Source organism: Lepidochelys olivacea (genome assembly GCF_965140295.1).
Source record: "Lepidochelys olivacea isolate rLepOli2 genome assembly, chromosome: 8".
Taxonomy (NCBI): domain Eukaryota; kingdom Metazoa; phylum Chordata; order Testudines; family Cheloniidae; genus Lepidochelys; species Lepidochelys olivacea.
In genome coordinates, this window is record NC_140418.1 from 61,510,341 (window position 1) to 61,536,970 (window position 26,630).

Here is a 26,630-nt window from a genome sequence, read left to right on the forward strand (position 1 = left end):
GAAATGTTTAACATTTTCTATGAGAAACGCATGAAATCAGTAATTTATTTCTAAGTACACATGGGGCAATTGCTTACACTATATTAGTTGAAATATAAATTATAATTCACATGGCAGTTTTATGAATTGCTTTAACAAATTGGAGGTAATTACCCATATTGCTGTGGTTTTTAAAATTATCTAGCAGTAGTATCAATGGGCTTCAGTCAAACTCAGCCCCAGTATGCTAGCTACTGAACCAACATATAGGAAGATGCAGCATGTCCATACTGTAACTGGAAGTATAATTTCCAGCTAGGATAGACATACCTGCGCTAGCTCTGATCCAGCTAGCATGCTAAAAATAGTAATGTAGCTGCAATGGCATGAGCAGTGGAATGGGTTTGCTGCCCTAAGTACTACCCCATATGAATCTTTAGGTATATAGTTGGTATGGCTAAGCTGTCACACTGCTTGTGCTGCTGGGACTACACTGCTGTATTTAGTTTGCCAGGTTGATCGGAGCTAGCATAGTTTGTCCACCAGAGTTGGAAATTACACTTCCAACTCCAGTGTAGACATACCCACAGTCCCTGCCCCGAAGACTTTACAATGTAATTCAAGACAAGATACAAGTGTAGCAAACAGTAGGAGGGAATTAGACAGTAACAGTGTGGTGTGGATCCTGTGGTTACATAAACCAGCAATCAGCACAGTGTGATGGCTCAAAATCATTTAAATGGGAAAGGAATTGTAGTGATAGACCGTAGTGTAGAGGGAGTCAGGAGGCTAGATTGGAGGGAGGGGTGTCAGGACAGGGGACATATATAAGAAAGTGAGGGCAAAGATTAGGAGGACAAAAACTAGGTGACTTTTTGGTAAGGTAGTGATGATCATAGTAAATGTAGGGCAACTGCTAAGTGAGTCGGTTTTATGGTGGAGATGATTGGACCTGTTGGGATTGTGTGTCTAAAGCTAAACATGCCATACTCACAAAGATATGGTTTATAGCTTGAACTTGGGAAGCTGAAGCTCTGGCCTTGTGAAGAACCAGTAATATTGAAGGCTAAGTGTGCAAAGTGGTGTATCTGCTCCGAGAGAGAGATCTTTTATGGAGTGGTTTGTTACCATATTGGTAACTGTCCTATTTTAATGAGTAGAATGGACAGGATGGTTCTGTTTTACAAAACAGTAATTGTATCATGGGCAGAAACAAGTTACATATTGAAGTATCTCATTGTCTCATCTTCTTAATACTTGAAACTCATTTGCTTCAGGATATGCTACCCTCCATTTCATGCTTGGTGCCCAGCTCTAAAGGCAGCGTTGCCGCCAGCAGCAGTGCAGAAGTAAGGGTGGCATGATATGGTATTGCCATTTTTACTTCTGCGCCCCTACCAGTAGCCAGCAGAAGTGAGGGTGGCAATACCATACCACCCTCACTTCTGTGCTACTCCTGGCAGAGGCGTTGCCTTTAGAGCTGGGTGCCTAGCCAGCAGCTGCTGCTCTCTGGATGCCCAGCTCTGAAGGTGGCACCATCACTAGCAGCTGTACAGAAGTATACTATGCAGAAGTAAGGGTGGCAGTCCCACGACCCACCTATAATAGTCTTGCAACCTTTTTCCCCGCCCACGCACGATCGGGACCTCCACGCTTAAAATACTGTGAAATTTCAGTTTAAATCTCCGGAAGCATGACATTTACAATGTTTTTAAAATCCTATCACCATGAAATTGACCAAAATGGACCATGAATTTTGGTAGGGCCCTATTCCTAAGATAAAAATATATGGAATAAATATTCTTTAACATTCATGTAAAATGTCCTTGGGGAACTTCAGTATGACTGACAAAGTGCTAGTGATATGTGCTGTGGAGGACTTTAAACTTTAAGACCATTCCTAGAAACTACTACATACTGAGAGAACTGTCAAAGTAATTTTATTATTATTTTTAAATTTTGATCCACTCAGTTTCTCATTTTCCTTCTTTCTTTTCAACACAAGTCTCCCTCCCTGTATATTCTAGAGCAAGAAATCTGGAGCGTGCACTGCATTTCAGTTCGTTTTTATCTAGTTAACGTTGGGGAACCAGTGGGGACAAACAAACTGCAACATTAAACAGTGTTGTCAATCTAGTTATATCTTAAGAAAATGAGTTGTTTGCTTAACATGTTGATTCTATTTTTATTTATTAAACTCAGTGGAATACTTCTGGGGAAAATGTGCTTTATGATACACTTTGTGCCGAATATTCTATTGCTTGTGTTCTTGTTAATTTAACTAGCTGCTGATAATATATAGTTACCTCATGTAGGCATATAAATTACCTTGTAATTTAGTGTGGTGTTACCTGGTGGTACAGTACAGTGTAACTTAAAGAATTTCAGATCCTGAAAATCTCACTTTATGCTTTACTGCATGGAAAAAAATTCAGCCGTAAGTACGCCACACCGGCCCTCCATACAGTTTTGGAACCCCAATATGGCCCTCAGGCCAAAACGTTTGTCCACCCCTGTTTTATAACTTGGGTAAGCTGATTGGAATTTTGTGGAACTTAGAAAACAGATTTCTCTAGTCCAAGGACTTTTTCTCACTGCCAAATTTCATAGTACTGCTACAAACAATGAAGGCGTAAGGTTCTTAGAGAAAGTTAGTCTTTTATAATAGAAAGTTCGAGGTAGAGATCAGCTTCTGGTATAATTTACTCTTAACATTGCTGCAGACCCATTTTCCAAATAGAATTTTCAAGCCAAGACTTCCAAAACAGTTACGAACATAAAAATTAAGCTTTAGAGTAGCCTGAGAGAGGTGAATATTATCCCCATTTCTCAAGTGGGGACAACAGAGGTTATGCAGTGCACACAAGGTTACACATTTAATCCATGCCATATCCAGAAATTGAATTCAGGTATCTCAACTCTTCATCCTATGCTGTAAATCATTAGACTATGGAGTCCATGTTTTCCAAAGTGTGGAATTCAATCTCTTCTGATTTTCATGGCTATTTCAATCTTCATTTATAATTTACCAGCTAATAGGGCTTTCTGTTTATCAACCCAAATACTGTGCTGTATGTATTTTTTAAAAAAGTCCATGACATTTTCCAATCTACTTTGTGTTTTTAGGAATTGATCATTGTTGCTGTTAATTTTTGATCTGTTACATTTTGGGTATGCTTGCTTCCTTCATGTTCTTCATTCCCATTATTAAGTGCTAATGGGAGACTGTCCTGTTTTTACAATTGAATGAAACCAAGTTGAGACTTTATCTATTTATTCCATTTAGGGATTATCTGAATAAGAGGAATGTTCCTTGGGAATTAAACACTGAATTAGATCATGGAATTGTAGGAATTAGAGATGGAAAAGACCTATTACAGTAAATCATTTTTGACTGTCTGCCAATGCAGGATAATCTTGAATGCCTTGTGCACGATAGTTTTTATAGTCTCAAGCAGTGTGACTTCCCCTAGTAAACGTGATGATGGCTCTTATAAGTCTCGTATGTGTAACTGCTTTGTATCTCCCTCCATTGAATATTTGGGATTATTTTCCCCAGCTGTACTGGATAGCATTTTATTAGGCTGAGTCTCATTTTATTCCTTGTCCCTAATGCTAGGTAATATTGCTGTCCTCACTGGAGTTGCAACACGGGTTGGTTTTTTTCATTTTATACAATATATGCTAACTTAATGTAGTGATTACTACTTTTTCCCCTATATATCTGACTTACATGCTAAAATAAATCAGTGCTATCGCAGAACCTGAAGCACCCTACTAAATATCTCACCACCAGCTAGGTATATTGATTTTATCACTTTTTATTTAGAGAGTACTTCAGCCACTTGTCTAGTTAGGTGACAGTGCTCCTGTCCAAGCCAGTTTGAATTAATTTTTCAAATGTTGGCGTTACCTGAGCAAGTGCTCTGAAGTTGCTATAATAAATCTTCTGCCTTCTCTTCATCCACTAATTTTATAATTCTGTTAGAGCAATCACATGCTTGTGTAGCATTTTGTTTTCTAAATCGTTCTACAATTTGTCATAGATGCATAGATTCCAAGCTATTTAACCTTTTAAAGATACCGCTGTTTATTGCTTTTAATTCATTTTTCCTACTATGCCATTCTTTGCATAATTTAGCCAAACTTTTTGCATAGGAAGGAGGAATAATCCTGTGTAAACTTAATTATTCTGTAAAATGTAATATGAACTTTTCAAGTATGTAAATATTTTAATGCATGTTGACTCATTAGACTAAAATTTCAATACACTTAAGTCATTGATACAGTGCAAGTGAATGAAAACAAACCAAGTCCAGTTGACCTTACCGGGAGTCATTTTAAGAAGACAAGGTAGTCTGGGATTTGATACAGTCTGTGATCCAATCTAAGAGAGTCCTCCTTGTTATACAGCCATTCTGTAGGGATCATCAGGTGTAGAAATGTTAGATGCCTTTATGACCTCAAAAATTTGAGAGCTGTAGGATGGACTTCATCAGAAATACTTAGACTGCCTGTGTGTTCTGAATGGATATGTCAAAAAAAAGTGTGCGTGTATGTGGATCAGGAAACCTGAAGAAAAGAGGCAAGAGACTGTGTTCATCTGGTTTGTGTGCGGTTTTTTGGTTTTGTTTTTTGCGGTTTTAAGACAAATTAAGTCTCTTTGGAAAATTATTTAATTTTTTTATACTCTAAAATGTTTTTAACTTGCAAAAGTTATAAGCACATACTTTTTAGGTATACATTTTTTTGTGGTTTTCCAGTAGAAAATGGATTGGGGGGTATAGGACTGTGAAAGGCGGTAGTTGGTGGGGGAGCGAGTAGCTATGGAGGGGGTACAATTTACCTTGGTTTGAAACTGAGGTAAGCTGCACATGTGTAAATTGCACTGCACCAGCATAAATGGTTTCTAGCTCATGGGTTTGCATTGGCACAGCTCTTTTGGTGGCTAAAATCCCAGCACTGAAAAGGCCTCTGGTATTGCAAATGTCTCTAATTGAGTTAGTTTTCAGCTCTGAAACTTAATGAATTTCTTTGTTGGAAGGGTACTGTGGTGGAAAAAATGTCCACGTGTTGTGTTTGGATCAGAAGCAGCCTGAGGCCCTTTATTTCAAGCAATGCTCACTGCAGGATTGCTCTGCCGAATACAGAAATACAGGAGTTTATATAGCTTAAAACCACGACCAGTTACACACACTTTCGCATCGATATTTTGCCTTGTTAGGAATCTATCAAAACAAGCTTCGTTATTTGGGGTATAGGAAAAAGCTTGTTTTTCTATACGTTATTCACAGGTGTTTCTCTTGTGTTTGACATCCGCTTTCTAACACTACTGTTGTGGTTACACTTTAACATGCTTGTCTGTTACAAATTGTCTGCTTAAAACTTTCCATTCTGCCTTCCCTGCTGCCCCTTATACTCAGAAACAAGCTTGACCATTGTCAAAGGCCTAGATAGGCTTGACCAAAGTCTGAGGCCTATTAAATTTCCTGTCACAGTACTGAAACAATTAGACTTACTAAAATTTAAGAAGTGGTCACTTTAAAATGTGCTCAATTCATAAGCTAATTAAGATTTACTTGAAAATTCTCCATAGAGGATGTATTTTATCATTTATGCAAATCTCAATGCATCCTCAATGGTGCAGCAAATGTACTTCATCCTTTAAAATGCAACCATCTCTCACTCTAGAAGTGAGTCCTGGACCCTGTTGGTTCTCAGTGGTACAAAGCCTTGTGAATGTGCAAGATGTGTATCTATTTTGTTGGTGGGTGGGTGTGTTCATATGCCTTTGGGCTTGTTTGCACTTAAAATGCTGCAGCGGCACTGCTATAGTGCTTCAGTGGAGACTCTGCTTATGAGGATGGGATGGTTTCTCCCGTTGCAGTAGGTACTCCAGCTCCCTGAGAGGCGGTTGGTATGTCGACGATAGAAGCCCTGCAGTCAACATAGCTCCCACCAGGAGTTGCGTCAGTTTGACTGCATCACTCCGGGGTGTGGATTTTCCATACACGGAGTGATGTAGTTATACTGGCATAAGTTGCTGGTGTAAACCAAGCTTTTGATTTAAACCATGGCAAGATAGGAGAAGGGTGATGTAGAATAATTTTCTTAATGGAAAATGCTTAATATTATAATTGACAGATTCCTTTCTTGTACAGAATTAGAATTGCTGAAATATAGGTATAACTATATTATTTGGCTGTCATGAGACAGGCTTTTTATGCAACACAATCTTTCAAAACACAGGCTTTTATGCAACACAGTTTTTCAAAAATGCTTGGTTTTTAGACTTCTCTGGAAGACATGAATATACACTTTATATAATTACCAAGCGTGCACTATTTTTTTTTCCTCAGATGAACAGAAGGAAAGATGGGGAAGAAACAGTTTCTTGTGATCATACATTTTATTGCTAGTTTTTCCATTCTGCTCTACTAGTGCGAATTCAGACAATAAATCACTGTAGTCATTTGGCTGTGACTACAGGAGGAGTAGGAGTAGGAAGTGAGGTAATGCTTTAAAGAAAAAAATATGATGGTAGTCCCATCTGGTATGTGGATAATGAACATGACAATACTTATTCTTTACTCAGATTTAAATCCTGCAATTTTTAATTGAGCTCTCATTTTCTTACCTTGATTTTAGTTCCCAATGTTAATGAAAGTTGGGCATAACAGATTTGCAACATCAATCTTCACAATTGACTGGACAGAAAATCACATCTTGGATGTAGAAAGCAGATTGTCTGTGAAAGGAAGAAAAGTGATTCACCCATTACTGAAAAGTCTAAATGTTAAGAATAGATGGAAACTTCTGTGTCTTTTAAACTTGAACAAATGACATGAGTCTTAACTCTTGTGATAGCACCAATATTGAATTATGCTTTCATAGATTTGTGACCATACTCTAAATATCAATCCATTATCCTATTTTGAGAAGGTGGAGAAGAACAGATTTAACTTTTAAACTCCTAATATTTAGTAGATAAACGTCTAAAACAGAAGAAGCATTTCAAAAATTTCTTTTGTGTTTTTTGGATGTGGTAAAATAGTAAAATGTGTCTTTTGTATACACTTTAAAATCTTTCATAATTAAAAAATACTGAGAAGTCCTGTTGACATTATGAATTATTAGAGAATATTTACTGTTAGATGTATCTATTTCAAGAGCAACTTCAATTTTTATATGTATCCATGTGTTTACAGAATAGGCTTTAGAATTTGCTTTTTCAGCACCAGGTGTATCAGTTGTCCCATCAGCTTTATATTTGATAGACTCATTGTGGTTTTCAAACTGTGAATCAGGACCGCAAAGTGACCCCATATTTAATGGAGTTCCCAGGGCCAGCATTAGACTTGCTGGGACCCAGGGCTGAAGCAGAAGCCTGAGCTCCACCCCCACCTTCACCTGCATCTGGGGCAATGGGGGTTAAGCTACAGCCACCCCCCCCCCCCCCGGGGGTGTCAGGGCTTGGCCTGCAGCTTCCTTTCCCCGCACTCAGGGTGTCAGTGATCCGGCTCTGACTCCCTCTCGCCCCCCAAATGGGTCATGTAGTAATTGTGTTGTTAGAAGCGGGGTCACAGTGCAATGAAGTTTGAGAACCCCTGACTTAGTTTGGCATCTGAATTAAGTAATGTTAAGAGCACATCTGAACTATATCCTTGTTCCTTTAAATGATTGGAACATAAAAATGCTACCTTCTTCTACATAAAAGAACAATCTGTAAGAACACACATGCTTTACATTATTCAAAGATGATACAGGGGTAAATTAGTTTTTTCCACAAGTTTAGCTAATTGAGTTGAATTTTTCTGTCTACAAAAATCAATGTCTAGGTGGACTTTAGAGGGATGTCTATAAGAAGACTGGCATTTGCCTTAAGTTGAAGTACTAACATTTGACATAAAATTTTAGAGAGATTCTCAGATGGCTATTTCCACAGTTGTTCTATCTTGCTTTACTATGCTATACTGCCTGTGGACTGTAGTAACAGTGGCTGTTAATGCTGAGGCTCATTTCATATACCAAAGTTCACACCTGTATTGGAGGCGATGTGTGCTGCATGGAAATCATACAAGGGACATCGAATCTCTCTTTCTCAAATGTGTTTCTTACAACTCCACTTCTTCAAATGCAGCACATATGAAATATTTAATTGACAGTTCAGCAAAATGTGTTTTCCTGTGGACAAAGGTATTCAGTATTTTATTAGCAAAGCCTTTTTTTTTTTTTTTTGTGGTCAGAGTTTTTGTTGTTTAAAGCCTGAAGCAAACTGAGGCACGGGAGCACTTGGCGTTTTCACAAGAAGAGCTGTTTTTTAAAAGAAGAGCTGGGGGATTTAGTGGTTTTATTAACCAAGGCATCATACTGACTTGTAACCTAGTATGATGTTTTGAAAAGTGTTAACAGGAGGGGATACTTAACTCGATCTTTTGTGTTGGCAAAATGAAATGTATTACTTTCTTACAAGCTTCGAATAGTGTTTGTGGCTACCGTGCAGTTCAATTTCAGATATCTGTAATTGCTATTCAGAGAATTGCTTAGTTGTAAATATCAGTTTTCTTTTTAGTATACATACTAAATAGTGTCTTGTTGACAAATGACCATTGAAGTATCCTATCGTAGTTAACTTCATGATTAAAGACCAGAAAAGCTAGAATACTTATTTAATCTGTTGCGCTCTTGTAGGTGTGAAACTTTTTGAAGACTTGCTCTTTTTTGGAGGTGGAAGTGTTTAAATTATGCTGATTTACGCACTTGCCTTTAATATCCTTTGATGTACCCAGTGAGTTAAAAGAAAAGGAGTACTTGTGGTGTTATACCAATAAAATAAAAACCAGCAGGATCTTATTAAAGGGAAAAAGGCAAAATACCACATTTATTGTGAATACAGAAAGAATCATAGTAAGCAGTTAGTTATAGCTATAACATTCCATTCAATCTCATATTTATTCACACATTCATTCATATAAACACACACACACAGGTTCTGCAAGGTTGTTATCATAGTTACCAGCCTTAGAGTTGCTCATGCCAAGCCACTGGCCAGGTGGCCTGGACATGAGGAGGGAGCAGGGCCTTGTCAGATGCTCATCTGATGCTCCTGGAAGTTGGTTTGCAGAAACAGACCCCAAAGTTCTCACTTTTTAGAGTCTATTTTTATAGGAATTTCTTCCTATGCCAGTCTGTGGGAATTGCTTCATCATGCTGTTGCTGAATCAATCAGCAGATAGCACATTCCTGACGGCTCCAAGATGTTATCTTGTTCTTTGGTTCTTCCATCCTTGAGGCTGTTGGATGGATTCCAGTCTGCCCTCCGGGGGGGGGGGGGGGCGGCGGTCCTTTGATTATTTCCACTTGATGCCTTCTTCAGCCGATGGACACTGGATTCTTAGGCTGGCACCTCCCTGATCATTCAGTTATTATCCACACCAAGCATCCATCCACATACATCCTCTATCTCTATTTTAATGACAATTGTTAATACAACGAAAGGGCGGGGAGTCTCTGGGTGCTGTTTCTGTTGTTAGAGTATTGTTTTGAGTCTCTCTCTCTGTGAACTGCTTTGAGAACAGACTCTGTCTTAGAATGTACTAACACAGTTAGCAGCTTGCAAGTTTCACACATAGAGGGAGAGAAAAAGTACCAAAAACCAAGAGACCTCTTAATTAGTAATACCCTGGAATTTGAACTATGGGGAATCAAACTCATTTGTGATTTTAATTCAGAACTTCTTTAATATGATCCAACAGTGGCACCTTAGAGACTAACCAATTTATTTGAGCATAAGCTTTCATGAGCTACAGCTCACTTCATCGGATGCATTCAGTGGAAAATACAGTGGGGAGATTTATATACACAGAGAACATGAAACAATGGGTGTTACCATACACACTGTAAGGAGAGTGATCAGGTAAGGTGAAAAGAAAAGGAGTACTTGTGGCACCTTAGAGACTAACCAATTTATTTGAGCATAAGCTTTCGTTAGCTACAGCGTCCGATGAAGTGACCTGTAGCTCACGAAAGCTTATGCTCAAATAAATTGGTTAGTCTCTAAGGTGCCACAAGTACTCCTTTTCTTTTTGCAGATACAGAGTAACAGGGCTGTTACTCTGAAACAGGTAAGGTGAGCTATTACCAGCAGGAGAGCGGGGTGGGGGGCGGGGGAGTGCGGAATCTTTTGTAGTGATAATCAAGGTGGGCATATTCCAGCAGTTGACAAGAATGTCTGAGGAACCGCGGGGGGAGGGGAATAAACATGGGGAAATAGTTTTACTTTGTGTAATGACCCATCCATTCCCAGTCTTTTTTCAAGCCTAAGTTAATTGTATCCAGTTTGCAAATTAATTCCAATTCAGCTGTCTCTCGTTGGAGTCTGTTTTTGAAGTTTTTTGGTGAACTGCCACTTTTAGGTCTGTAATCGAGTGACCAGAGAGATTGAAGCATTTTCCAACTGGTTTTTGAATGTTATAGTTCTTGACGTCTGATTTGTGTCCATTTATTCTTTTACATGGTTCACCTGCACATCTGCCAATATGATATATGCCATCATGTGCCAGCAGTGCCCCTCTGCCATGTACATTGGCCAAACTGGACAGTCTCTATGTAATGCTCACAAAAGCTTATGCTCAAATAACTTTGTTAGTCTCTAAGGTGCCACAAGTACTCCTTTTCTTTTTGCGGATACAGACTAACACGGCTGCTACTCTGAAACCTGTCATTTCCCCATGTTTGTTCCCCAAACCTCCCCCCACTGTTGCTCAGACATTCTTGTCAAGGCCTGGAAATGGCCCACCTTGATTATCACTACAAAAGGTTCCTCCCCCTTCCCCCGCCCCCAGGTTAATCATTAATATTTGGAGGATTTTCTTGCTATGCTGTATTAGGAGGAGAACATCACCAGACAGACATTTAAATTGTTTTATTTAACTAAATCAATATTATGTATTCTGTATTTTTTTCTTTAACAGCAAACATATTTTTTAACAAAACAGCATATGAATTTTTGAGTTTAGTTAAACATTGAAGTTTTTAAAATCATATTTGTTTTTGTTTAACTAAAATAGTTAAATGAAATATTAAAAAAAAAAGAATTAAAAATTGACTGTCAGCCAGATCAACATAAGAAACTTAAAATGTTGGCTTCTACAGCTAACTCAGTTGTCTTCACCTTCATTTTCCTGTTTTGCTCATAACCTGGAAGAGAAAAAACAAGCTTTCTTGCTTTTTCAGGTCCCAAACGATTTCTCAATTTGGAATGAATTAGTCCAAAGGAAAAAAAAATCTTTATACACCAGCAGAAGAAGCTACTGCTGTTAAAAGTGAGATTATCACTTCAACAGTCTCTGAATCCAAGTGCTTAAGTGACTTCCACCAGTTCACTTGTGTGACTTTCTTTAAAACTTAATCAGCAAACATATATTTCTTGACTGGTTCTTATTCCCAAAATGGGTCTCTTATGGCCTGCTGCCATTATAGGTTTTCTGTTCTAATGAGAGAACGGTATGGTAGATCTCAAATCAATGAAGGCTACACTCAGAAAGACCTCAAGACTTCTGGAATATGCTGCTCAAACAGTTTCACTTTTATTTCTACTGCCTGTCCCTCCCTTCTCACATTTATCTCCAGACTTCTTCTTGTCCAGATCTATTCCGTCCCCAACAATCTTCTGTTCATCAAACTTTTTGAAACTTTGCACTTTTAGAGAGAGGTAAGGGATTGATTCTGTGTACACAAATTTGCAGAGGGACAATAGGATTGAGGGTGGTTGTTTCTCACCTTTTATTTATTTATTTAAAAACATTTTCGCAGTTAACAGGCATGTTCTCTCTGGAGACACAAATCCACAGTTTGAGAACTGCAAAACTAAACATCTACATCTCTGATAGTACCTTCTAGACTGAGCGCAAAGTCCCATTGGGTAGATAAAAAGATTAACCTAAATAATCTATACAGAAGCCCCTGGAACCCCATAAAATTGGGTCCCTAATCCATGAGCTATTGGAACTCATTTACAAAACTTTTCTTAAACATGACATGAATATATTGTCTCATACTATAGAATTAAAATGTATAATCCCTATTCCATGATGAGATACATTATAGCTCAAATATATCTTAATTAAAACTATCTTTAGATAGGTATTTTCCTCAAAACATTTTATATAAAAAAAATCAGATTTAAATAAAAACAGTCGATTTTTTTTGTTTTTATTTTTTAAATCGTTGATTTTTATCCACCCTGGTATACACAGAAATTCTGTTCTCTATTTAGACAGACAACTCCTTTTCTCAAACATACTTATATTACTTTCTTGCCCAGTTATTCCAAGAATATAACTCCTTGAGAGAAAATCTATCAAAGATTTTAGCTGTATTGACTTCAACTTTACATCAACAAAGGTTAACAAGTGGTTTAAGTGGAATCTTTGAGACTACATAAAGGCATAGCTATGAGTGTTTCTTATGCTGGAGGGACACTTATGTAAAAAAAAAAAAAAAAGTCATTCAAGATTAGTCTCATTCAGAGTACTCTGACCAAGAGTTAATTCTTGAAAAGTATGAAGAAAATGGTTAATATACTGTGATTTGAGCAGTTAGCTCGTAAAGCAAAATACAGCATCACCATCATTCTGGTAGTGTTGGTGTTACTGTGAAACTGTTGGATTTAAATACTTAAGAGAGAGCTCTTGTAACTGTTGCCATGGTAATACCAGGAGGCAACATGGTAGTTTTCATCTATATCCATGTTCAGCTGAATCCTTTTGTAGTAATTTCACTGTGAAAGGAAAGTGCCATTCTGTAGCCAGGTTAGTTCTCATTTATTACTGCACTAATCAAAAGAGAACAGTAATTAATAATTTCATGGTAAATAAACTCTTTAAATTTTAGATACCCTTTGTTTTGAATATTCACTGACAGCCATCTATGGAAAAGATTACCTCTGGAGTTAGTGACCTCCTGATATACTTTCATGTCACTTTCTCTAGGGTTACCTCTGATCAAGGTACAACTCTTAAAAAGCGTGCCTTTGTAATTGCAAAATGACTTGAAATTTTGACATAGAAATGGAGCTACCCCCTACTTTGTACTTCATTTCTTTCAGAATGGATAGCTATATAGGCCTTTCTAACTATAGATTCAAACATTGTTTTCTAGTTTGTCCTCCTTTTGAAATATTCCTTAACACTAGTTAAGTGTCCTATTTTTTAACCTGAATGTAGCGTTTTTTTAGCTGCCTCATTTGTAGTGCCTGACTATTTCATCTTTGTAGTCTGACAACTAGATATTGTTTTAACTGAGGTGACCTAAGTACCTATGTTTATTCCTTACACCTGTGACTTTATTTTTGCCTTGGATACAGAATAAAGGTCTTTCTTGCCTTCTCTTTGCCTCCTTTGTACATCACTGTACAGCTGGCTAGACGCATATGTTAATAGCTCAGCAGGCAAAAATAGATATTGATGATCAGTGTTGAGGTAGGAAGCTGAAATACCGAAGATCTGACCTGCAATAGTACAGTAAATACTACATTCCTAAACTGTGGCTTACAGACTTGAATCACTTCAATCTTCCAAGGCATTCGCACATACCAGTTATAACAGACTGTTTTGGAAGACGTTGTCTCTGAGTCACTATCCTTGTAAAATCCGCTTTGGGCTTTCTGCATCCAGTGAAATTTAAGGGAAGATATCATAGTTTGTTTTCAACTGTAATTGTCCTCCATTCACTCAGCCTGTAGCTAAGTATACTGTTCTTTTAAAGGCATAAAATATTTCTACATGACATACATCAAAATGGAGAATTAAGAAAAACAATGTTTTCTGAGTTTGGCAAATGTACTATTTATTGTAGTCATTTAAAAAAAAAGAACTGAGAGTTACGGATTCAACTATGCATTAGTATTTACCCTTCACAAGAAATGTGAAGGGAACTGGTGTTTTTATATTACCTTCTCCATTCACTCTCAAGTTTTCACATACTTATGGCTCTAAATTTTTAATCTCATTGCCAGTTTTTCCAACTATTTCATATTGGCGCATGTCTGAGGCTTTCGCTGGGTTAGTGCACATTAGGAAAATAGGTGGGGGGAAAAAGAGACCCTTCAGAGTAGCGATTTTTTTTTAGCTGCGCTTTTACACTTTTTTGATAAAAATGCTTAGAATAGTAAGGATACTGGAATATAATCCTTGGTTTAGTATGGATATACTCTGAAATATAACTTGTAAAACATGTGAGATTCCATGTTTACCTCCTCACAATATCAGATGGACTTTTACAGTTTACTATGGCCTGGTCTCCACTCTGCAGGTTGATGTAAGGCAGCTTAAGTCGACCTAATTATGTCAATGTACATACTACAGCCTTGTTCCGACTATGTAAGTGCTCTACTACATCAACATAATAAATCCACCTCCACGAGAGGCATAGGGGTTATGTCAGTGTAGTTAGGGCAACACAATGTCTGTGTATACATTGTGTTACTTACATGGGCTTTGGGCTGTCTTATCAATTTCAGGGCTCCATGCTGGAGCTGAGAAATTGACAAGAAAGCCGGGAAGCCTGAACCCTGCTGCTACTGGCTCCCCGCTCAAGAAAGTGAGATGCCCAGGCGGCTGCATCCCCAGCTCCCAGCAGGGAACTGTGTGGAAGCTGCCCTGGCTTTCAGCCCCCCACACTGCGCCTCTTCAGTCAGTGGAAGCACTCCTGGTGAGGACGCACACCACTGGCAGAAGGAAGGTAGCGTAAACATCAGCCACTGACATAATTACTGTGGCGGCTGTAAGTGGACCTAACATAGGTCAACTTAAGTCTTTTTAGTGTAGACATGTACTGAGAAAATATGGTCAGTTCTTGAGGTAGGATGCTGAACTATTTACCAGCATGTCACCTTCAACCTAGGATCTGAAAGTTAGCAGTTATGTATAGCACAACAAACAGCCATGAAAAATTGAGTTAATAACTTTGAACTTAGTTAAGAACATTTTGCTCTTCTGTAGTATCTTCCATTTAAGTCTCAAAAGCATCTTACAGACATTGAATTTCTCCCCAAAGCACCACAAGAGGCTGGGAAGTATTTTTATCCTTATTTTGCATGTGGAACCAGAGAGAGGTCATGAGATCACACAGGAAATCTATCAGAGTTACTCCTGTCTCCCAACCCCGTGCTGTTAACCATAAGACCTTGTTTTTCCACAGAGAAGGGGTATTGATGTTTGAGCTGGCAAGGAACCTAGCTCGCTTGCTTAGCTGAAGATGCACAGGGAACAGATATATTGTCAGATCATGTCTGTTTTCAATAATTATTTTCTGGATTACACATAGTTATTTTGTATACATGTCTTTAGCTGAGGAAGTATCAATTGTTAGCCAAAAATCATGAAATTTCCCCGCTGATAACCCACTGACCCATTGTTCTCATCATTTAAGACTGCTCTTAACTGTGTTCCCTTCCCTTACATCTACCTGATAATATAACTGTCATCTTATGGTTTGATTCCATTTGTTCTTTTTCTCATCTTACAACCAAAAAACAGATGAATGAAAATATTTCATTTAACGTTGGCAATTGAGGTATATATTGACTTGTAGGTACATGTGTATTGTAGGAACATACCATAGAACAGATCCTTTATCTTTAGCCACAAATGCTCAAACTACATTTAGGAAAAATATAGTTTCTGTCCATCTTAGTTTGGAAAGGTGACAATGTAAAACTCAAACCATCTTTTTCTTCTAATGAAGAGAATATTGGAAGTGAAAAATTACAAACAACACAACAAAAAAGGTAAACAATTTGTAGCATAAATTGTTGCATTATTTTAAACATGAACTAATGCTTTCTTTTGTACTAGGGTGATCAGAAACTAAGTGGTGTCTAAACACAACATAGAGAAATGGAAAGCAATTTTTATTTTTTTTAAAGGGGAAAAGATTTTACTATTTCATCCTGTAATTGTCTTTCAGTGTACAAGGCCCCCTTCACTTCTTAAAGTTTGTTCTGAACAAGGGAAAGAGAACAGTGTTCAGGGGCGAAAAAACTTCAGTAGACTGGCTATCTTGTTTATAGTCCAAATATTTAGTTTCGTATTTATAAAGTGCCTTCAAGTTACATAGGCACTAATACAAATTTTTTAAACTATGATGGACTCTCAATATGGCTTATAAAAGTAAGCAGCTTCTCTCTCTCTTTCCACCTGATCGCGAACAAATCCTCTGCCAGTTAGTGTCAGACTAAACTGATGGATGTTGCAACCTGTCCTAAACTGCTGAACTTGGGCAGACTTTCAGGAGGAACAAGTTCCAAAGATGGGTCTGTTAGAGGATAGCTTGCTGCCAAATCCTAGAGTTCAAGTGTCAAGCCACATAGGGTTTAGCTATTAACCCCTTGGATTTAACGCTTCAGCAAGCAGAATTCCAGTACAGAGAAGTGTTATGTGCTGTGTATGTCTTGTTAAATACTTGTTAAACAATATTCTTAAACTTCTGAATAACTCAAATAAAAAGTATATTAGTGGTCCAGCCTGGAAGTGCCAAAGGTATGGCTAAGTATTGAGGCCCTACTCAGAGAGGAAGGGCTGTATTCTGTCAGCTGTTGATTGGGGAAGGCATCTTGAGCCATTGCTCTTAACTGAACATCAGGGCCCAGTGCTGAATACATTATAAACCCATTATAGCATATCACATAATCACTCCATTAAGGATGTACGCTGTTCCTTGAACAGTCTGCCCCCAACCATCTCTCCAGATGTCTTCCCAATAACCAGCAGCATTATTTCCATCTTGTCTAGCTTTCATCCAGAATGCTATCTCTGACACGTATCAACTGGAAAGCAAACTGTTGGATCTGAATTTGAAGGAAAACCAAAAATGGGTATCAGAACAGTGGTAAAGCAGCAGCCCCAAAGTTTGTTTCCCTCCGTCACCTTCATGTACATGTAGAGGGAATGGCTATGGACGTCGTCATTTTCAGAACAAATAAGATTTATTTCTTCAGTGCAGCTTTTGCTTAATCCAAGCAACATATCCACTCTCTCATGCAAATATAAACTAGTCAAGCAATTTTTCCTACAGGCCTGGAAAGAAGAGAGATTGTTCTGTTTAATATTTTGAAGATGCTCATACACTGTGGTTGTGGTACTATCTGAGTAGTTAAATTAAATACAGAAAGGTGGTGAGAGAGACCTCTAAAATCAAATTGCTCATGTTACCAAAGAGCTCAGGGTTCCATGGGAGGAAAAAAAACAACCACTGTAATGTAGCTTGTTCATACCTACTAGTACTTGACTTGTGGTCAATCATATCAAAGGTGGCTAAGAGTAAGCAGTATCTGTGTGGACTCATGATGTCTTTCCATTATTACCTGAAGATCAACCAAAAAATCAGTACATTCTCTGTGCCTTACATCGTTTGAAAACCCACTGCACTAAAGATTAGGGGAAACCAGAGAAGACTTAAATAATGCAGAAGCTGACTAACCGTTACCTTCTGAGTAACATCCCTGTAAAGGAAGGTTTGAGTGACCATAGCTATAGTCTGTTTTTATTAAAATAAATAATAGTGAATCGAATAATATAACTATTACCCAATCAAGCATTTTTTTTGCCCAATAAAGGTACTATTGGAGGTTGCAGGAAGGTTTTCTACTAAATCAAAGGTATATGATTGTAAACCTGGCACTGTGACAACAAACAGTGACTTAGAAATCTAGCATTAGGAGGCAGCAACCTATTGGGAAATGAGCTTTCTAAATATGTGCATTGGTAGAGTGAAAACCTATAAATATAATCTATATTTTTACCTTTCACTTTTAGTGGGACGCAAGAGTGACTTTCATCGCACTCACGTTTTTTGTTTTTATTTTTTTAGACCATCTTACTATCCAGAAATGTCAGTTTTGCTAAATTATCACTTCCATACCACCTTTGTGAAAAAGAAGATTTTTGGCTTACTTTGCTCAAATGACAATTTTCACTTAGTTAATAGTATTTTTGAGAGGGGAAGGGAACTGCAGTCCCGTTCCCCCCTCGGACCATTTTTGAGACCAGATCAAAGGTTTTGAGTTTTGCATTTTTCATGTACCTTTAACTACCTCAAAGAAAGTGAATGCAATAGCAGATATTATGGACTTGCATGGTGAGTAATATATTAGACGAGGATGCTCTTTGACACCGAGATTATGGTGTCATCCTCCGAATATAATTCAGAGTTTGAAATTACCTTCAGTGACTTCTCAATTTAAATTTTAATCTAAAACAGCAGCCTTCTAAACTGCGAGTTTTGTTCGTCTTACTGTAGTAAAATATGTGCTCAGTGCTTTAAAATACATTGGTAGTTTCTTCTCAAATTGTAAATGTCACATTACTAAACTCCTATTGCTTGTGAAACAGCTGTGTAATCACTTTTTAATATGGTTCTGAAGTTAGGGAAGTAAACTTACTTACAAAATGTCCTTAACTTGTCACGGATAGTTTTATTTACAACCGTTCTAGACAACAGAATTAAATCATTAATGGCTGAAGAGGAAAGAATTTTTTGAATTAGAGCAGTGTGTGCATTAAAAAAAAAATTAGTGTGGAAAATATGCTCAATTATATTTTATTGGCACATAAAATAGCAATCGTACCACCAAAGTGTTCATGCTTATTATTGCACATTAACACAGAAAAATCCTTATATACCATAATTTTCCTCAAATTTTGTTTGGAAACCCTTTTGGTTATAGTTTCATAATATTACTATCTTCAAGAATTATACTCTTCTAAAATTAAAAAAATAATTTTCAAACTCCATTATGTGATGAGGGCTTAACTAAAGACTGTCCCATTAAGCTCATCTGTTTTCACTGTACATGCTTTCAGCAATATGTACAAATTGCACATGGGATAGTTTTTATAGAGGGAGTATTGTCTTTTTTAATGCAGTTTACGATGGCGATACCTGCCAGCTTTTTCTTTTGCTGCATTGGCACAGGCATTGTGCTTATTTTGTTGTAAGTGATTCCAGTATTTGATCAGTTCACTAGGCTGGAACTGATGGGAGGTAATTAGGTGGCTATATTTACAGCTGGAATAAGAAACTCGCCAGTGATTGAAGACGAACTCATTGGGTGGGGGCATAGGGTCAATTCGCAACTTGGCAAGACAGATGCCCACATATACATCCTCTAAGTGCAAGCGTCTGATGCTCAAAGAGACTTTAAATACCTTTTCTGCCAAATCTCCAGAAAAAACATAACCAGTTCCTGAGCAGAATACAGGGTAACGCTCACTTGGATACAGATCAGGTGGCATATACCACTTGCTATCCTTGTTCCTATTAGGTGCATACCCTCTCATTAGGTAACCTGTAAAATACTTGTGCCTTGGAGGCAGTTCTGGCTTCAGAAGCTTATGTATTAAATATTCAGTATTGACAAACATATCACTGTCCGTTTTCATAACATAGGGAACATTTGGACAGTAGGTGGCAACCCAGTTCATCCCCATAAGAGTTTTAATGGTTAAGTTATAATAAGTGTCTAAATATTCTTGTTGAATAACGTCATGGTATTGTCTGCTTTCCTCCAGTATGGCACGTTGGAGGTATCCATTTAGTTTAATGCTTAAGCCCAGCAAAAAAATTCGAACAATTTGGATACCCGGTGCCAAGCTTTCATTTCCCCACGTTTGCCGAATAGCTTGTCTAGCTTCCACTTGGCCTGGTTCTGCAGCTATGAGTAGTATTAGAAAAGGACTCTTCTCCTGGCATTTTTTGGGCTCATTTATTATATACTTAAAATGATATGAAGTTGGATGTCCAGTACCTTTCTCATTGTAAATACTTCCATTGGCACTAAGTGTATTCTCTAAACCAGTTACTCCTTGTGGTGACAGGTCAGTGTTGTTGGAATTAGTGACTGTCTGAGGCCTCAGAGTCTGAGGGACTGTATCCTTCCAAATGTTCCTCAGAGAACTGTGGTTTGTCTCGCTTTTTGTAGACCTAAATCCTCGAATAGTGTAAGCCACAGGATTTTCTTTGAATCCAGCCTTGCCTGGCAGCCAGTCATGATGATTAAAGAACAGAAACATAGCAAAAAGAAACACGAGAGAAAGCAAACCAATAAGATGGGTGCGAAACAGAGACCTTTTGGTATTCCACGTCATTTTTGCAAAACAGCAGTGTCGTCTTCTCCACTGAAGCATGTTGTACGTATCCAACAATGTGATGTGAGATAATAGTTGAACAAAATGCTTTTTCCTTTCTTTCTGAATCCACTGCTATTTTTTGGTTTTCATCTTCTGTTGTATTCACGTTGAGTAATTCTCTGCAAAAGGGTCACTCTGCTGCATAGGTGAAAAAATAACAATCTTTTACAATTCACCTTAAGATCAGGTTTTTATAATCTAAAGTTACAGTGAGAAATAAGAAACAAATAAAATTTGAATTTTAATGATAAAATATTAGTCCCAGTGTAATTATCTAAACAGAAAGTTGAATTCCACACTAAAAAGCAAACTTAATTTTTTAGGTTAAAATATACTTGATGCATTAGCATTTGGGAAAAGTATAGCGCTTGATTAAATTACAAAAAACTTTGCTTTATATGGGTAGCGTATCCTAGATACTAATGATTTGTCTTCTCCTTCCCACTGTGCAATAAAAGGTAGCTTGTTCAACTCTGGACAAGAAAGTCTGAAGCTGACTTAAATCAGCTCTATGTATAGTGAATGTAAAACTGTTCTACAGTTCTTGAGAAAGGCCAGATGAAAAGGCCTTGATACCAGATGGGAAGGTTTATTGGCATTAATTAAAATGGATTTGACATGTAGTGGGTAGTATGGCTCACAGTCAGAGGCCCTTTTTGTAAAATGGTCATGTTTGGGTAGTGGGACAGACGGTGCAAGGTTGATTATAGCAGAGTTCTGTTAGTCACAGTACACTGCTTGGCATGTTTCCATTGGCCCCTACTGTGTTCAGAAACTCAGTGAGAAGTTGCATCTGTCAAATTAATTTTCGGGGTCCAGTAACCTCATTGCATGATAAACGATAAATGCATTTGTTCGTCTTTGACTCACCTTTAACCTTTTGTTCCACAAGGAGGGGTTGAAGAGAACATTTTCCTTACCTGAATCCTCTGTGGTTAATTTTAAAATTAAATATTTAATTTACTATAGTCACGGAGAGTTCAGTTGTGTGTACAAAGTAAAATTACACGGTAATCTCAATTTTTATAGTAAATCACAGATTATTAATACTTTCATTGTTTTTAAAGTAACTAACTTGTATGCTTCTGTTACAATGTTACAGTTAAAACAAAATTACACTAGCAGCTGCAACTATAGAAAATTTGCTAACTTAGCTTTACAGCATCACTTCCCATCGCCTCATAAATTTATTTTAGATTCAAGAGCAGAGTCAATATGGCAGCTTCATGATGTTGCATATTAAAAGCTGATCACATCATCTCATAAATGAGCCTTTCATTGCACAGTACAAATTTGTTCGTGATTTTCAATTTGCTCTAATTTATTTCTAGACTCTAGGGTTTTGAGTTGGAAAAAAAAGAAGCCTATCTTGTTGGAGTCCCATGGAAAACACTTCTTTTATGTAAATGAGTAATTTTATTTAATTACTTCGCTATCTTCCAAAGCCAATATTTGCATTAATTCTTCATTTTAAAAAAAGGTAGTGACATGTTACATGGATAATTACAAGATTTAAACTGTAAAGATGTAATTTGAAAGGTTGGCACAGAGATAATTTATTAAATCATACTATGGTTAGAGATTAAAAATCTTTACTTACTCCCACAAACGTGTGTGTGTGTGTATATCTATAGCCAGTGCCCGAAACATGCAGAAAAAATAAAAATGATTCTAAAAACTTTATGTAGAATTTTTTAAAAAGTGGCCATATGTCAAACTAAATTTAAAGTGGAAAAAATGAATATATCTTTATGCAGAGGAAAGCTCATTCAGAATATTTGGATACAGTGCTGGAAGTATTATCTTACTGAATGAAAGCTATAGTTTGTCTATCTTATTAACCTCCACTAGGAGGAGCAAGTAAGTGGGGATTTTAACCATGATTTTTAACAATGTAAATGTATCTGAAAAGGCCGTACAGTTCCAAAATTCTGCTTCTGAAACGGTAAAATATTTGCTCAGTGATATATTCAACTCTTCTATATGAACATTTTCTACTATTGTATGCAGTGCCTAAACCCACTGAGTTGAAATAGTTTTGTCTGAAGTTGAAATTTAGTGGCTCATGTCATTTACTTGATACTGAGCTGCCTCTAAAACTATTTTAGAATGTACACAATGCATATCTGTAACATGGAGGTTAAAGTTGTAAGTGATAAAAATATTTAATTTGAGAACTAACATGAAATTGTCTGTGTAGGAGGAAATAAATCCCTCAGGATTTAATTTTGAGCTGATCTGCCTATTCATGAACTTGGGGGGTGGTGGGGGTGTGTGTGTGTGAGAGAGAGAGAGAGAAATATATAACGCTGACAGTGCATTTTATGTGAAAAATCAGTGGTTTCAGTTTTGAAAAATTTTACATGAAAGCAAATACAACAGTCTTACTTCAAATGTCTGTTCAGCCAACATCTCTCAGTTCAATGAATATTTAATGTCCGCTTCTGAGGGCAGGGATATATTTGGTAAAACATTGTCACTCCATTACATATGTATGTAGGCTCTTATAGATTTCAGAAAGGTAAAATACAGAATTTCTTGAAAAGCTGAATGAAGGATAGCAACTGCAGTTCAGTTTAACTTTGTAGACACACTGAATAACTCCACTACTACAACTTCCTCTTATTAAATGCAAAAGATTTCAGTGAATTTTACTTTGGTAGCTGTAACTATGAAATAATATTTCAATGTTTAATTGATGTAACTTTTTTCTGTGCACCCATTTTTAGTTAGAGGAACTTGAAAGTACTGAAGACTATTTCATGTACAACAAACTTCTGAAAACTTGTTTTGAATTTTCACAAGAAAATATAGGAATAGAGGATTTTAAAAGCTGAAGCTTATTTAGAGTCTGCATGCTTATGTGGTCTGTTTAAATTTCTTAATATGCTAAGCCTATCCTCAACTCAAAACTTCAAAAAAATGAGGTGATTTCTTCAAATGTTCCTTGATTGTCATGGATGTTCATAAAATCGTATATTCAAAAATTGTATAATATTTCTTGTATTTAAAAATGTCTTCTCTAGGCTTGTGGAAATATTTACTGGAAGACTAAATTAAAACTTGATGTCTTCGTTATGTCATTTGTAATTGTAGTTCAAAACATTTTAAAATGCGTGAAGGAAATTAAGAATTTTATCTCTAAGTATAGTAATTGTCCTTTTTTGGAGAAGAAAAAGTGACAGATTGTATTACCGAATAAAATTTGTCTAATGTTTAACAGACTGTGAGAAGTTGGCAGTGTACATTATGAAAAGCATTAATGGATTTGTTTCCTGCCACTTGACTGTTTTATTAGGTAGAGTATTATCAAACACTTGTTCAGTCAGTAATATTAAGCTGTATTTTTTAAAAAGCTTAGAATTAACACATCCTGTGTTACTGATAAGTGGGACTAAACCTACCTAGAGAGTCGAATAGTCACTTTGTCCTTTGAATGCTATAGTATGCAGCTGTGCATTTTAAGCATATTATTTATAAAAGCTCTATTTGTTTCTCAACACTTGAATGTGCAGTGATTGATGTATTGTGAATAGACCAAGTTCAACTGTAGAATGCCTCTTGAATGTTTTATTTTTGGTCTTTGCCCTGCTTGTGTTTCAGCTCCTATTTCCAGTAGTGCTCAATAATTATGGCTCTGCAGATTGAAGCTTTAGTTTCAGCTCTGCATTTATACATCCTGGATTTTCATATTTTGATTAGCTCTGTGGGTAAACCCTTAATTAGAGGGAAAAGTTGTGAAGGCAGCCTGAGAATTGGTGTACTGGTGGTAAATAGCAGCAGGGTTTAAGCACTTTATGCAGGGCCTAATATCTGTGTTGACATATTAACTGCATTAATCCTTTTCACAAAATGGACTATGCTCAAACTGATGTTTCTTTTCTGCTTGTTAAAATCCAATAATTTTAAATAATGAAATTCACAAAATTAACCATCACTCATTGGCACATTTGCTGCGGTTACTTTTTTTTTTCAGTGAATCTTTTACAAAATTAATGTTTTGGACAGATATTTAATACACGAGTTGTGTTTTGTTTTTTCAAGGTGCCACTCAGTTTTCAAGTTACATCATCTTGCTGTATCTTTTGTTAAATTAGACATGCAGACTTTGTCTACAGTTGCATTAGTTTTATCATATGTTAGAATTACCTGGGACAAAGTAAGCACTTCTATATAACACTCTTTAATCATTTATCATGTTTTATTGATAGATTTTGCAGATAAGGATGTTCACTCTGTAGCTCTATAAGATTGTTATAGATTCAGGTCTTTTATTTTTATTTCAGATATTCCTGAGATTCCTGTTCGTTTTTTATCAATAAAGTATTTTAAGATTACCGAGCTAAACAATAGGTAAACTGATTTTCAGTCATTTCTATCATGGTGCCTTTTTTTATAGTCAGAGTTAAACAATTAATGTGTTACATACGAAGCAGATAACTTGTAACGATGGCATGATGTAAATTACATGCTCACCATCTTGAGTGATACCAGTATATTAAGGTTTCCTTTGGGGATCTCAGTGGAGCCTGATACTACTTGTAAATGTGGTGGTTAATTGTACTTCTGGTAGATTAAATTGTGTCCATTCTTTTGCATGCTTCTTTAGTCCTGAATTAGGCATGCTGATAATATTTAATCTGATGTGGTGTTTGTGTTTAAGAGCACTATATAGAAAATTCAAAAAGGATTGAAGGTACTACTTAACTAATGTAATTTGACTGCATGGTCTGTTTTGACGGTTCAGGGCTCTCAGCGTGTGTCACACACAGCCATTTTACCAGGGCTTTAAGATTACTTCAGATAAGGATTAAATCTGACCTAGTTTGAGAGGATGGTTAACTGATTTTTTTTTTTTAAAACAAGAGGTTTTTAAGTTTAATTTCTCAAATACAATAACCATAGATAGCTACATTATCCCCATAATCCCTCTTCCCTACCCTTAACCCTCAGTTGACTGTGAGAAACATATTTAACTAAGAAGTAAAGCAGTAGTGACATTTGTTCTCTGTTGTGTGGGTGCTGGGGGGAGGAATTGCTGGATTTCTTTTTCCACTGTTCATGGAAATGTTATCTCTGGGAACTATAGGCTGGCAGTGATCTATACCTATAGGATGCAAAGGTAATAGACAATTGAATGAATATCTCACACATGCTTTAGACATACCTTCCTTGGTTAGGACATTTATGTTGAGAGGATTATTGCCACTGAAAATAGTTTTGGCACGCATCACTTCAGCAAAAAAGATGCTATCGAACATGCGCACATCCCCCAAACGTCTGCTTCCTGCGATTGCTTTTCACGGTATCCAGTTTGTCCATCTGTCTGCTCGTTGCTGTGTTACCTTCTTTGCTTATAAGTGTCCATTTCTTGGGGTCTTTTGTTCATCTTTCAAACAAAAGAACAGTAGCTCTTGCTTGTGTTCCGAGGAGGGTTGTCTGCTCCTGACAATTGATGCATTGAAGCTTTTACATCTGGCATTTCCCTTGTCGGACAATGCAGTGCTGTATTCTCTTCTCAGTATCCATATTTCTAGCGATAATGTTAAGCAGCAAGTGCTAGAGTGTAGTGGTTCAGTTGCATTCAATAATGGGATTTATCTCTTCCGTCCTTCCTTCCTCCTTTGTTGCTAGGCAGTAACTGAAAAGGTTTTGAGAATTTTATCTAAGGGTTTTGGTTTATAAAATCCATTCCATAGTTCTTCAGCTGCTGCACAGGCAGGCAGCAGTTTAAATGTGGGCTTTGACAGATGCTGTCTTCTGACAGAGCAGAATTTAACGTCATTGCTTGGTTGACTCCCACGTGATTGTTTGCATTCATTTTGACTAAATCCTAAGGCAGCCAGAAAGCTTACAGGTTTTTACTTCTGTTTGATAAATGATACATATTCAGTACAAGTGGAGTGCTGAGTGAATAATATGAAAATGGGATGATTATTAAATGAATGATTCAGTTTGTTTTTCAAATTGTACTGCCTTATCTTTAATGCCATAACTTACAATTCTCTAATGTTTTTTTTTGTTAGACATTACAGTTTCTTATTCTGGGTATACTTCTGCAGAGGATAAAAGCTGTAAGCTTTTAAATATGTTAGCTTTGGTTAACCCCTTCACTGCTCTGTGAACATGCCTGGTTATTCTGTGTAAAATAGGACATATGTCCTACTATATTATAATAAAATAAAAATAGAATGCCCCCACCTTTATTCCCTACACCCATGACTGCTCATGTGGAAACTCCTCTTCATGATCTTAATTTAGTCAAAGCAGTTGGCAGCAGCTAATCTACAAATACCAAGGTGTTCAGCCGTTAGTGGTTTCCTTCATTGGTAGAAGTCACAAAGTTCAGCATTGAAGAAATAGGAAAGTTGAATGATTGTAAGAGACCCTGATATTTTTATAATTTTTTTTCTTCTTTTGAAATGTCTAAGCTATATAATTTGCCTTGATATTCTTTAATAC

General features: G+C 36.9%; 2 protein-coding genes across 2 annotated transcripts in view; one reads left to right on the forward strand and one right to left on the reverse strand.

Moving 5' to 3' along the window:
* Positions 1-26,630, forward strand: part of CDC73 (cell division cycle 73) — a 163,059-nt gene that overhangs the window by 61,675 nt on the left and 74,754 nt on the right. The gene's annotated exons all lie outside the window — the stretch shown is intronic.
* B3GALT2 (beta-1,3-galactosyltransferase 2) lies at positions 18,598-25,912 on the reverse strand. The gene is made up of 2 exons (XM_084635683.1): positions 25,336-25,912; positions 18,598-20,306 (listed from the first exon to the last, which is right to left on the reverse strand). The coding sequence occupies exon 2, from the start codon at positions 20,163-20,165 to the stop codon at positions 18,897-18,899; it is 1,269 nt and encodes a 422-aa protein (XP_084491809.1). The 5' UTR covers positions 20,166-20,306; positions 25,336-25,912; the 3' UTR covers positions 18,598-18,896.

Excerpts from the sequence above, each read along its gene's own strand:
- B3GALT2 (XM_084635683.1), bottom strand. The coding sequence starts at position 20,165 with ATGCTTCAGTGGAGAAGACGACACTGCTGTTTTGCAAAAATGACGTGG.